General features: G+C 34.8%; 1 protein-coding gene across 1 annotated transcript; it reads left to right on the forward strand.

The window, feature by feature from the left end:
- Window positions 1-10,016: 10,016 nt before the first annotated feature.
- Window positions 10,017-12,950, forward strand: LOC149145189 (protein DETOXIFICATION 48-like). Its single transcript, XM_089446698.1, has 2 exons — window positions 10,017-11,190; window positions 11,282-12,950. The coding sequence occupies exons 1-2, from the start codon at window positions 11,014-11,016 to the stop codon at window positions 12,767-12,769; spliced, it is 1,665 nt and encodes a 554-aa protein (XP_089302824.1). The 5' UTR covers window positions 10,017-11,013; the 3' UTR covers window positions 12,770-12,950.
- Window positions 12,951-13,433: the final 483 nt, after the last annotated feature.

Raw genomic sequence — 13,433 nt, forward strand, 5'->3', positions numbered from 1 at the left:
CCCAGAATTACATCCTTCGTGGTCATCGACTTAAGCCAATACAAAGGAACGCCATGGGACATTTCAAACCCAACATATGTACCCATTTCTTCCATGACAAGGGGTACATGTTGACATATACCACTTCGAATGGCATGGGCTTTAACAATACACAAGTCACGAGGAATGAAATTAGACAAAGAAACAATAAACATCAGCACCAAAGAACGACAAGGTATAACATTCACTGCAATTTCAAGAGTGTGGTAATCGGCAGACATTCAAATCAATCTAGCATTTCCATTATCATGCATCACACACATGCACAAGAATCTATATCTTAAATGTAGACATCAAGAGAAATCACCGCTCACATCAAAATTTGTGCAAGAGAAAAACACTCTAGCCAATCGTACACCCCATCTTCCATATTTACCCATATGGTAAACACCATTTACTACTTAACCAAATTTCACATACATTTGCATGCTATTATATTTAACCTCATATTGTTTTATACTTATTTAAAAAATTGTTTATTTTATTTAATTTCTTAAAAAAAGATGTTTTTAGCAAAGAATGACAAGGTCTAACATTCACTGCAATTTCAAGAGTGGTTAAGTAGCAAGAGGAATCAATACTCGTATCAAAATCTGTGCAAGAGAATTCACTCTAGCCATTCATACATCCTTTCTTCCATATTTACCCACATGGTAAACACCACTTGCTACTTAAGAAAATTTCACATATATTTGCTTGCTATTACATTTAACCTCATATTGTTTTATAATTATTTAAAAAATTATTTATTTTACTTTACTTCCCTAAAAAATATGTTTTCAACAAACACATCCATTGTCACTTAATATTTTTTGTTTTTTAATGGCCAACAGGTATGGATACTGACTACTTACACATTCTATATGAATATTGCCATCAAATTTAACAACATCAACTTACCTTCCAAGATATTCAAGCAAGAATCTTGCCCCGTCAATCATTGCCTCTTTACTGTTTGCGTCCAACTATTGAATTGTTACGAAAGATAAGAAAAATACTAAAAAAAACAATTGACGTCCATGAAAGGGATGCACACATGAAAATGTGGAATCAATTGCAAGAAAAAATCTCACAGTTTGGAACCACAATAAATATTAATTGGTGTTGTTGATGCCATGCCCCATCATGTATATATGATTAGTTCCTCACTATCAATTAAATCTATATGTCATAGAATACTTTTATTGTATATATGTTTAGTTATTAACTACAAACCATGACTTTATGTATACACCATATGTAAAATTTCAAGAAAGACATTGCATAGCATGTACAATATTGTTTCCAGTTTTATTGATTCCAATTTCATTTGCTCATCGTTGTATATAAATACTTGGTAATGTTTTTACGTTTAGTTATATCACTTAAAGACATTTCTGGTACGCTTAATCAACCAAAACACTCAATTAGGCCTCTGTTTTTAGATAAAATAGATTATTATTTTTCTGAGATAGATAATGCTAAAGATTCTATTGTTTTGGTTTGTTTAAGCCCATTAATATCTACGCCCTTTTTGGTCATTTGAAAAATTTTAGGAGCCAAACTGAGGCTTTCTAGCTTCATAAGATTTCCATCCATGCTCATGCATGCCGTACTTTCTATTAGTGTCACCAGTAATCCCCACATGAACATGGTTCATCCTTGAAATGATGGAAACAGTTAGCATGCCTTACAATTATTTCTCTCTTGACAATATTGGAGATGAATTTAGTGGCATTGTGACAGTCACCACCAACTCGAAGATTTTCGTGATCCTGATAAGGGTACTAGGGATTGCATTTATAAGGCCAAAAGTTATGGCTAGCTTTTTGCTATGACTATGCAGTATGTCTTCCTTTGCCTCTTCCTCTACATCATGCAGTACAAAATTTGTGTCCAAGACATACCCTGCTTCCTCCATCTACTTATCCAAGTTGTTCCATTATCCCACCTGCCATATGTAGCATAAATATTTGACAAGGGTACATAATATCCATATTTTTTAGGCTCTAGTTCAAAGAGGCAACCATGCATGCATAATGTTGCACTTTAGATGTAATGCAGTAATCTTGATTCATTCAATAAAAGTATTCCCAACCCTCTTCTAGTAACCTTGCATGACTACAAGCAGACAAAACACAAACGAATGTGATGGGGTATGGGTTCATACACGTTTTCTACATTTTGGGAAAAATACCAAGAGCATCTTAACTTTTCCCATGCATACAATATCCTGCAATCATTTTATTCCATGAAACAACATCTCTTGATGTTGGTAATTGTTCCATAGTTGTCCTATTATTAATATTGTATTACTAATTTTCTACTATTAACTATCTGGCCATTATAAGCCTTGCAAGCTCACCTAGAAAAATCGCAAACTTGAAATACATCATAATATTAAGCATTTTTGAACATATCATGCAAAAAGTGGGCAATCCTTTTTCTTACCACAATTGATGACACCATGGATGGGTTTGTTCTCCTGAAATGCTTAGAATGTTGTTCTACAGAGTATTTTCCCTTTGCTACTGCTTCCCCTTGTCCAAAGGAACCAATGAATATTGAAGGTGAGGCACAAGGGACCTTAGATCTACAAACCCACGATGTTTCTCCAACTCCAAGTGTCAAACTCTCTCCTAGAATTCTTGTATTAAGTCTTCTTGATCTTGCAATTTCTACCTAATGCGCTCTTCCCCTACTTCCACAAGGATAATTTTCATTTTATGCTTGTCCATGTGGGTATTCATCCTAAGCATTTGTTTTCTTGTTAGTTTTAGTTCTCTTTCATAATTTTTCTTCTAATCCCTTCAAAATGTCTCAATTCTCCCCATCACTTGTTCTAGAATTTGTTGACTATTGTCACAAAGGCACTCACAACATCTAATTGAATAAAAAATGTGGTCTTGGTGATTTTCCTTTTCTCTTGATTCAAAGTATATAATTTGAGTATTAGCCCAGAATTCTTATATCATATCAGAATGTGAAAAACAAGTATACCCATACAAGATCTCATGGAAGCAGCTATTCTGACTTTGTAAACACCTGAAGGAACAACCCAAGGGAGAGTAGTCCTAGGCTAGATTGTATTGTCTAAGAAATCATCCCTCTCTAAAAAAATCCACAAGGGAATATTCGTAATGTTCCCTAGGAATTTCTGAATCTTGTAAACAAGAAGGCTTGAGTTTTACATCCAAATTGCAACCAAGTCCTGTATTCCTCGCTCCTAAAGTCAAGCTTTCAGGTTCTCACAACGAACCCCCACTAAAAATGTCCTAAATCCAACCTTCCAACTAGAACCAGACCTTCCAACTCGAAAAGAAAAGAGAAAAATTGTAAGTCTCTAATCTCTCCAACTAAACTAGAATTGAAACTTCCAAATGTTCATCAAAAGGTGAAGAAAAATCCTACACGCGACATCCCATGTAGACATTTTACCAAGCATAATAAAGAGTTTCCTTTTCAGAATGAATTAATGGTATAGCAGGCCACCCTAATGTCCTATCCAAATCCTTGTTGTAATTTAACTACCACTTGTCAACATTGTTATTGTGATCATTCAATAAGAATAGTGGGTAAAAATCTTGGGGCATTGTCCCACCGACTTTTCCAAATTTGACCACAAGGAAAGGAGCATGCCTTATTGGCTGTCACAACTATTGGTTGATTGAAATTTGAGTCCTCTCAAGGCATGAAGAAACAACCATTGTCATATTTTTTATGCCTTGGTTCTTTAGAATCTAGACTCATCCATAGAACCAAATATGGGCACGATTATTTGAAGTACTCCAATTAATGATGCATATGATGTCTCTTGTTTTCCTTTTTGGAAAGGAAACCCCCATTCCCCCCTCCTCACACTCGATAACCCAAGAAGTGAAAAGTTATGGTTATCACAAGGCTTCCATGTTTTGGACAACTCAATGTCTTATACATAGCACTCCTTGATTTGAAGTAGTTGTATAAAGAAAAAGTAGGTTAATTATTTAAAGTTCTATTTGAAGTAGTTGTATGAAGAAAAAGAGGTTAACTATTGAAAGTTAGTATCAAACAAGTTAATTATTTAAAGTTAGTATCAAAGTTAGGGAGGATGCTATCCCATTAATTCGAGAATTTAAATTTAAAAAATCCAAGTCTTTTTTCAATACAGAACATACTTTGTAATTACATTTGTCTTACAGTTGTTATATAGATAAAATTTATGAACAACACACAAACAACATTATATCTAAGAAAAATTATAACAATCGTGCAAAATTATAACAATATTGCATGAGACACCCGAGCTACACCATTATTTGTAAAGTATTTGGGAGCTTCAGATTTCTAATGGCCCTAAGTGTATACGCTACAACCATTCAGATGTAATTGTGTATAACTATTTTTCATCATTCTTAAGGTTCCTTTGTTTAATCTATGATAATGGCCCTATGTGTGTACACTACAACCATTCAGATGTAACTGTGTATAACTATTTTTTATAATTCTTAAGGTTCCTTTGTTTAGTCTATGATGTCCAAAAATATATGGATAAAATGTGTACGTGTAAATAGTCACTCGGGTTGAAACTCAGCTGGTTAATTGTTTTATATTATATTCAGTGATTACTAAAGCTATGTTTATTTGTACAAGATGTAAGAGCTTGAGATTGCTTCCTTCATTATTGAAATAGATATGAGAATATTTTCTTATATTACATTTACTTTACATTTACTGAGTACTAAAGCCATGTTTATGTATAAAAGATATGAAGGATTTAAGTTTTCTAATGAAAAATAAATTTGGGATTTCTTAGTATTTATACTTTTATTAATTTTTGATCCATATTTCTTAATTTTTAATGTTTATTTCTTTACATAAAGTCATTTTTCATTACATGAGACAAGAAACGTGTGATATTTATTTCTTCATTATTGAAATACATTTGAGTTTCTTTGTCTTTACATATAAACCACTCTTCATTATTTTCACTTTGAACTAGTGTACAAAGTGGATCCATTTAATAGATTTGTGTGGACCACTTTCTTTCTTCTTGCTATAGTATTTGGATTTTGCTCTATGTATGTGCATAATTCTTTCCAAGGCAATTTGTTCATGGAATTGGCGTTTTGCTCCCTCCCTAAGTATTGAATGGGGTTGGGTAGAGAAGCGTTGTCAAATGGTAGGGTATAGTCATGGTGGTTATTTCCTTGGCCACTAGCAAGCTCCATAGATTCTTTAGCATCTATAGAGGTTTCTTGATTTTGGGTAATTAACATACTCTAAAATGAAATAAGACATTCAATGTGTTTAGTGTAATATAGATATAAACAAAACATCTGAAGCCAAGTAATTGCACAATGATCCAGTCCAAGGAAACAAAGTTTTCCACAAACGAATTCAAAGTAAGTAGAATCTTGATTATAGTTTTCGTTGTAGCCTTTCAACCTTTTCGGCTTATTTTCTTATATCAAGCATTTGTGCAGGGTTTGAAGGAAATAACATTTCATTGAGTATGTATTTGCAAATCACTGTAGGGTTTCAAGGAAATAACATTTCATTGAGTATGTATTTGCAAATTAGTGATTTTGGGATCAAATCCCACAAAGTAATTCTATACCTGCTCTTCAAATTCCTTCAAGGTTTTGAAAGTAAAACCAATGAATTATCAACATAATTTTACCATAATAAAAAATAATTAGAGGAACTTTAGCTAGCTCAAATTGCTCATTGGTTACGCTTGAACCAACATCTCTTCTAGAAAATATCAACCATTCCAATTTAATAATCCTATCGGCCTCTTTCTAACTTTTGAGACAAATGCTAGTAATAAAGTCTTTTCGTTATAAATTTTAATTTTACCATTACCAAAGACATAATTTTCTTGTTATCATTCTTTATCCTTCTAAGAATATTTTCATTCATCAATGAAGAAATTTTAGATAAACATTTTTTTGTCTCTTGAAATTTCATGTTTAACATATTATAGTTAATTATCTTAAGCATTTAGTTACACTGATATCAAATTTTATAGTTTTCCATTATAAATATTATTTTTATATTTAAAATTAATAAAAACTTATAATTATATATATTAAGGTGCTATTATTTTATAAATAATATTTTTATTTATTTATGTTATTAAAATTTATTTTGAGTTATATAACTTGTTTCTCATTTTAAAATTTGAATTCTTATGAACTTTAATATTGTCATAATTATTTTTCTTAACTCTAACATTGTTATAATTGTTTTTCTTATTTATATAAGTGTTCTAACATTGTTATAATTGTTTTTCTTATTTATATAAGTGTTCTAAATTTATTAGGAGTTATCAGTCATTTAGTTTATATAATTATATTAATTATTTTTTCTCACTTAAAGGTTAGTATTAACATTTAAGTTATCGTCTTTTATTTTTGGATGCTTTTGTAAATTAAGTTATACTCCTTTGTTCTTTTTTGACCTACTCATACTGGGACACAAATTGATTTTAAAAAAAAATATTTGTTTAATACCATCGAATGGTGTATTAATACAATTTTTGAAATCGACGATTCCTGGTCAAACTCCTACGTAGGAAAACAACTCAATTTATTTAAAGATAATAAATTAAAAACTAAAAGATTGTTTCCATGAATTACATAATGTGTTCATGGCACAATCAATTGGCGTCATTATATAACAATTTACCTCACGCTTGAAGGATTCCAAAGTAATCCAAAAGTGTGCATTACATGCCTGCCATTGGAAATCTTTAAAATCCTTTTTAAGAAATTTTAGAGGGAAGATTTGAGAATGTCAACCTTGTCAATAAATTGCAAAAATTTTGACAAAATATATCCATGATATTTTATAAATACAAAATTGTAAATAGGCTGACATTGTAAATGTCAACGAAATAATAAATAATCTAGCCTATTAAAAACGCAATGCGCGTTGTTTTCTTAATATATACAAAGGTTGACATTTTGGAGATGTCAACGGCATACTAAATGATATAGACTATTAAAAACACAATACATTTTTTTATTGAGAATCAATATCTTCAAATCTGAAGTGCGTGTCTCTTGACGTTGTGGAAGATGTTTATCCAACAATTGTTTAGAACGATGAAACCTTGTGGTGCGCCTTAGGATTCGACGTGCAAACGGAAGACTCGGTTATATGATTATAAAAAATACGATCTAAATTGTGCCAATTACAACTGAGGCTCGCCACAGCATTTCTCAATCGCAAGGAAAACAACGATTTTTAAATAACCTTCGATCTAAGAGATCAAACTTTATCAAAAAGCGAGATTTCGATTCAAAAGAAACTTGAGTTTGTGGCTTCGCAAAATCTATGAAGTTAATGAAACTAATTAATCAGCGGAATCATTATGGATATATGAGAGTTTTTATGGTTTGTTATTTGATTGATATGCAGATATAATTTGTTTTTTATGTTGGGTATTGGTGAGTTTATATTATGTTTAAGTTGAAGAATAAAATTTTAATAGGTCCCGGAATTGAATTGTTAATTTAACTCAGCTAGACATTATCTATCTAAAACCCCTTAAACATAAATATACATGATTATTTAATAAATAAATGTGAAAAAGACAACCTACCCATCACTGTCTACCTAAAACCCATTAAACATACATATACTTTATTAAATAAATCTGTAAAGAGATAAATAGGAATTCAAAAATACACTCTAATTAATGTTTAAAATTCCATCCTAAAGTGAATTTTTTTATAGGATTCAGATTGAATATACTTAGATAACATTGATAAAATATTGATTTCAAAGGCAACAACTGAATCTTAGTGTAGAATCGGACAATCAACTATAATAGGTCATATGATTTAAAACCATAAGATCTAAATTGTGCCCAAGTACAACTGAGGCTCTCCATGTACAGGTGGTATGCAACAACATTTATCAATCCCAAAGCAAACTGTCATTTATAAATAATCTTTGACCTGAGATATCAAACTTTATCCAAAAGTGAGATTTCGATTCGGAAACAGGGAAAAAACTTGAACTTCCTGTTTTGCAAAATCTATGATGTTAATAAATGCCATTTAATTATCACAATCCTTATAGATCTATTTGATTTATCATGATTTGTTTTTTTAGGTGGAAAAATTTATTATAATTTAGTTGTCAAATTTGCATTAAGGATAATTATCTCGAACTGCTAACAGGCAATGCATGTTGACTCATAATTTTTATTCAAGGAAAATCACGCCACCTAGAATAACCCGCTGGTGGTCCGTAAAGGAGCAAGCTTTCATTCTTGCCAAATACTTTTGGGTCTTGGAACCTTAACCTGTTTTCTTAGGGCTGAAAAAACCAGCTCTTAGCCAAACATAAACAGTTTTAGATGACCGTATTTATCATGGTTTATTAAAACATACTCCAAGTCTAATTTATCATAATTTGTTATTTATTTGACTTGCGGATATAAATTGTTATTTAATAATTATTTAAATTATATTAAATAAATACGAATTTAAAGATATAATATAAATATTTAAAATTCTCTCCGTTCAATTGGATTCTTAGGAACATCTTTATTATTTATGAGAATTCTTAGGAATATCTTTATTGTTTATGAGATTGGCATGAAATATACTTAGATAACTCGATAAAATATTGAAACATATTGCCAACTACTGAAACTTCGTCTAGAATTGGGTCATCAACTACGATTGGTTAATCGATTTTAAAAAATAAGATCTAAATTGTGCCCAAGTACAACTGAGGCTTTCCAACAATAGGTGGTATGCAATAGATTATGCCATATATCAATCCCGAAAGAAACTTCGATTTATAAATAACCTTTTATCTGAGAGATCAAACTTTATCCAAAACTGAGATTTAGCTTCGGAAACAGGGAAAAATCATGAATTTGTGGTTTTGCAAAATCCATGAAGTTAATAAATACTATTTAATTAGCACAATTATCATTGTATATCGGATATATGAATTCCAAAGGAAAATTCGATTTATAAATAACCTTTGATCTGAGGATCAAACTTTATCCAAAACTGGAATTTGGGGTTTTGCAAAATCAATCAAGTTAATAAATAGTATTTAATTAGCACAATTATTATTATATATAGCTATTTGTCATTTTAATGATATAGGGATATCATTTGGTATTTGATAACTTGTATAATTATCTTATAATTATATAACTAAATGTGAAAAGCATTAATTTAGAACTGCAATATAATTAATATTTAAAATTCAATTAATTATATAAACTTGAATTTTTAAGTGTGTTTTTTTGAATTACGAGATTGGGATTGAATATGCTTGGATAACTCAATAAAATATTGGTTTCCCCGCCCACCACTGAAACTTCATTTCGAATTGGATCATCGATTGGTTCAAGGTAAACAACTGGTGAGATGCGCTGGGTGTAGAAACTCCTATGGCTGGTAGCGTTGATATAGAAGAGAAAATAAAAATATGGCAACCAGAAATAAAAATTCCGGTGAAACAAAGTGCTCCCGTGTTTAATAAGAGGACTGTGCACGTTCAAACGTCTTTCTATGAAAGAATCACAGTAACAACTATGGTCCATGGTTGAATTCGGCCTGAATTAATTAGTGAATAAATTATTGAGCTGACTTGGTCACACGTTTCTGTTGAAATTTAAACTAAGCATAAACAATGAAGGTCGATATGCATGGGAATCAAAGTCAACCCATCAAAATTTAGTTAGTGGGAAGCATGTTGTTGGCTGGAGGGCAGAATTAGTGGAAATTATGTATTTTACTTTTGGTGTGAGAAATGTAATGCGGGGAGGGGCAATGCACACAGTATAGTACAGTAGGAAGCACGATGCACGCAGTGTTTTAGTAGTCGGTGAGCTTAATGAAAAAATGCGAGGCATGCTTTACCTCTAGAGGCAGAAAATATCATGGATTGGCTCTCGATTTGTTGGCATTCTTCTTGCCGTTTTCGTGTTATATATAGGTATAGTTGGGAGTCGTGTCTTATCAGTTTTTGAAGAGGAAAATTTTCTCTCGCTGAGCAATCTGCAGTAGTTTGAGGTTGACTCCGCCGCTTTCACAGGGAGTGGCCGTTCAATCAAGAAACTGTTTTGGACCGGATATAAGCGACACTGTGCGAGAGAGCGGAGAGAATTCAACGGATTTATTCCTCCTATCTTAAGCTCACTCGTGTAACTGTTTCACGTGCATCTCCGATTATGGTTCCGGGCTGCGCTCTCATTGTTAGCCGAAGCTGATTGCTGAGCGAGAATAAGGCTAAATTCAAGGCATATTTTGGAATTCACGAGATTTTATACTGTTCGTCTTTGGAAACGACAAAAATTGGAGGTTCGGGGTTAGACTGTACGCGGCGGCCGCCTGAAGGAGAGGAGACGTGTGTGTCTCTGATTTATTCAGTTGTAATGGTGTTTTATTACCCAACACTATTTTCCTGTGTCCCCTCGAAAATGGAAAGGTCCTGAGATCTCAAGCCCCGTCCCCCGAGGCTGACCAAGTTCGTTGCTCCCTTACTTCCTGCTGCCGGTGGAAGCAGAAAATTCGGCGCCACCTCTTGATTCGATTGGGTTGCAGGCGTGAAAACTGCCATGCATTGCTTTCCGGAGACAGAGATAAGGAACGGCAACTTGATGTGCTAGATTCCAAAATATTGCTTCGCTTGCTGTCTTATTCTGCAGCATTTGATTTCGAGTTTGGCGATTGATTTTCACGTCACGAGGGGTCTGACTATGATCTGATCCTCTAAGCTCTTTGCAGTTTGTGGATTTCAATGTGATTTAATGTTCCATTGTCTCTCTTCGCCCCTGAATTTTATTGAATGCTTTCGATCCAGAGAGTGTTAAAGCCCTGTACGTAACAAGTACGTATCTTGAATACTAAGCTATTTCGTACCCTTAGATTGCTCAGATTCTGATTACACATTTATCAGTTATCTGTCGGTCAGTAACTTCGGGTCCCTCAAGTTTCAGCCAAGTTAAGCTCCTCTGCTGGAAACATTGTAAACATGTGCAAACAAGCCCCATCTGTCCCGGTCGAGGACAGCAACAGAAGCGATGTCTGGAGCCAGGCAAAGGAGGACATGAGAATCATCATTCCCAAGGAAACCCTGCTTTGCCTGTGTGATTCTTGCAAGGAGTCTGATAGTGATCGGGATCTCCAGCGGTGGCCAACTCCAACCGAGGTTTGCATTCATAAAATCTATATAGATGTGGATTTATGTTACCTAACTGATTCGATCAGGATTATCAATTTTTATGACTTTGTTTCTGCAGGCTATGGAGGAACTGAAGGCGTTAGGGAAAATTTCTGGACCGCTGATTTTGACAGGCTTGATTTACTACTTGAGAGCTATGATATCGATGATGTTTCTTGGTTACCTCGGCGAAACGGAGCTTGCTGGAGGGGCGCTGTCTATAGGGTTCGCCAATATAACGGGTTACTCTGTAATCTCAGGTCTAGCCATGGGGATGGAGCCAATCTGCGGTCAAGCTTATGGAGCTAAACAACGGAGTTTAATGTGCCTGACACTCCAGAGAACTGTTCTTTTTCTCCTTAGTGCAACGGTGCCCATCGCTTTCATGTGGATAAACATGGAGAAAATTCTCATCTGGTGTGGCCAAGACGAGGCTGTCGCTAGAATGGCTGGCATATATATTCTGTTCTCGCTTCCTGATCTTCTGGCGCAGGCTTTTCTCCATCCCCTGCGAATCTTTCTGAGAACACAGAACATCACATTTCCTCTCACATGCGCAGCAGCAATAGCGTTGGCACTGCACGTGCCCATAAACTTTCTCCTTGTAATGTTCTTCGAAATGAGGGTCGCGGGAGTTGCATTGGCAGCCGCTTGGACGAATTTGAACATGGTTTTAGTCGTGTTATACTACTTGTGGCGGGCTGGTTTTCATAAGAAGCCTTGGGAGCTGGGATCTTCAATAGAGTGCCTCAAAGGTTGGACATCGTTGCTCAAACTGGCCATTCCCAGCTGCGTGTCGGTGTGCTTGGAGTGGTGGTGGTACGAGCTCATGATCATTCTGTGTGGTCTTCTCACGAATCCCAAACCAACGGTGGCATCGATGGGGATTCTGATACAGACAACGTCACTCATCTACATTTTCCCATCGTCGCTTGGGATGGGGGTCTCGACCCGAGTTGGCAACGAGTTAGGAGCCAACAGGCCTGCCAAAGCCCGCCGGGCAATGATAGTCGCGCTAGCCTCGTCTTCGGTCCTGGGAATCGTGGCCATGAGCTTCGCATTCAGCGTACGTTACAGATGGGCCAGATTGTTCACGCAAGACAACGAGATTTTGTTGCTCACATCAGCTGCGCTGCCCATTTTAGGGCTTTGCGAACTGGGCAACTGTCCACAAACAACGGGGTGCGGTGTTCTGAGAGGGAGTGCTCGACCTTCGCTGGGTGCGAACATTAATCTGGGCTCCTTCTACTTCATCGGAATGCCCGTAGCCCTGGTTATGGGATTCTATCTAAACATGGGTTTCGTCGGATTTTGGGTTGGATTGCTGGCTGCACAGTTCTCCTGCCTAGTGTTCATGCTCTATCATTTGATTAGGACCGACTGGAATCTGCAGGCTCAGAGGGCAATTCAACTGACCGGCGCCAACTCAAAGGGGGAAGAGATCATATGCCTAATTTCTAACGAATCTTCAGATTCGTTGATGGTTAAAGCTTTATTGGATATTGGAAATCAAGGAGCAGGGTGCAAATCTATCAAGGAGACTGACCCTCTTGTGTCGAAATGCTGAATGCACCAAGCAATCCAATCCTTTCATCATCGAGGGACTATTTGTAGGGTTGGGGTCCTCTCTGATGTAGATCTGATACAACACACACTGTTGCAGTTAGTGAGGTTTAATACATAGAGTTAGGCTTTCTGTGTATTTGTGTCCAGAGGCCTGGATTTTCAAATTTGTTCCGTCTATCCAGTGATGGGTAATCATCATTTTAAGCTTTATGCATATTCATGAGTGTTAATTTATTGTTTTGTTATATGCAAGTTTTAAATAATAACAACATTTTATATTTAAAAATTTCAAAAGATTGACCCAACATCATTAAGAAAATCTGCAAAGAATAAAGGGGTATTCTTAGGATTCCTGGAATATTACAGAAATCCTGGAATATTACAGGATGCCCGGAACATAGGAGCGTTCAAATAATTGAGCTTATCCATGGGATCCCAGATTACTTTGGAAATCTGCGACTTAAGCTCAAGGGAATAAAGTATCAAGTATAATAAAAATGTAATTTAGTCTCCCACATGAAAATTTTAAATAAATAAATAAAAAAGATTGAGAATATAATAGCCTATTATTAGGGAGAACTCCTTGTCATAACTCGAGCAATACTTTGCTCCTTGTCATAACAGAAACAATACTTTGCTCTTGCCATCACCCGATATTTTGTTTT

The sequence above is a fragment of the Pinus tabuliformis genome, chromosome X, assembly GCF_031772625.1.
Source record: "Pinus tabuliformis cultivar Carrire ecotype Pingquan chromosome X, CPIR1, whole genome shotgun sequence".
In the NCBI taxonomy this organism is placed as follows: domain Eukaryota; kingdom Viridiplantae; phylum Streptophyta; class Pinopsida; order Pinales; family Pinaceae; genus Pinus; species Pinus tabuliformis.

What these genes read in the sequence shown, in the direction of transcription:
- LOC149145189 (XM_089446698.1), top strand. Translation starts at nt 11,014, where the DNA reads ATGTGCAAACAAGCCCCATCTGTCCCGGTCGAGGACAGCAACAGAAGC. An exon ending in GGTGGCCAACTCCAACCGAG is followed by an intron (nt 11,191 to 11,281) that starts GTTTGCATTCAT and finishes TTGTTTCTGCAG; the next exon opens with GCTATGGAGGAACTGAAGGC.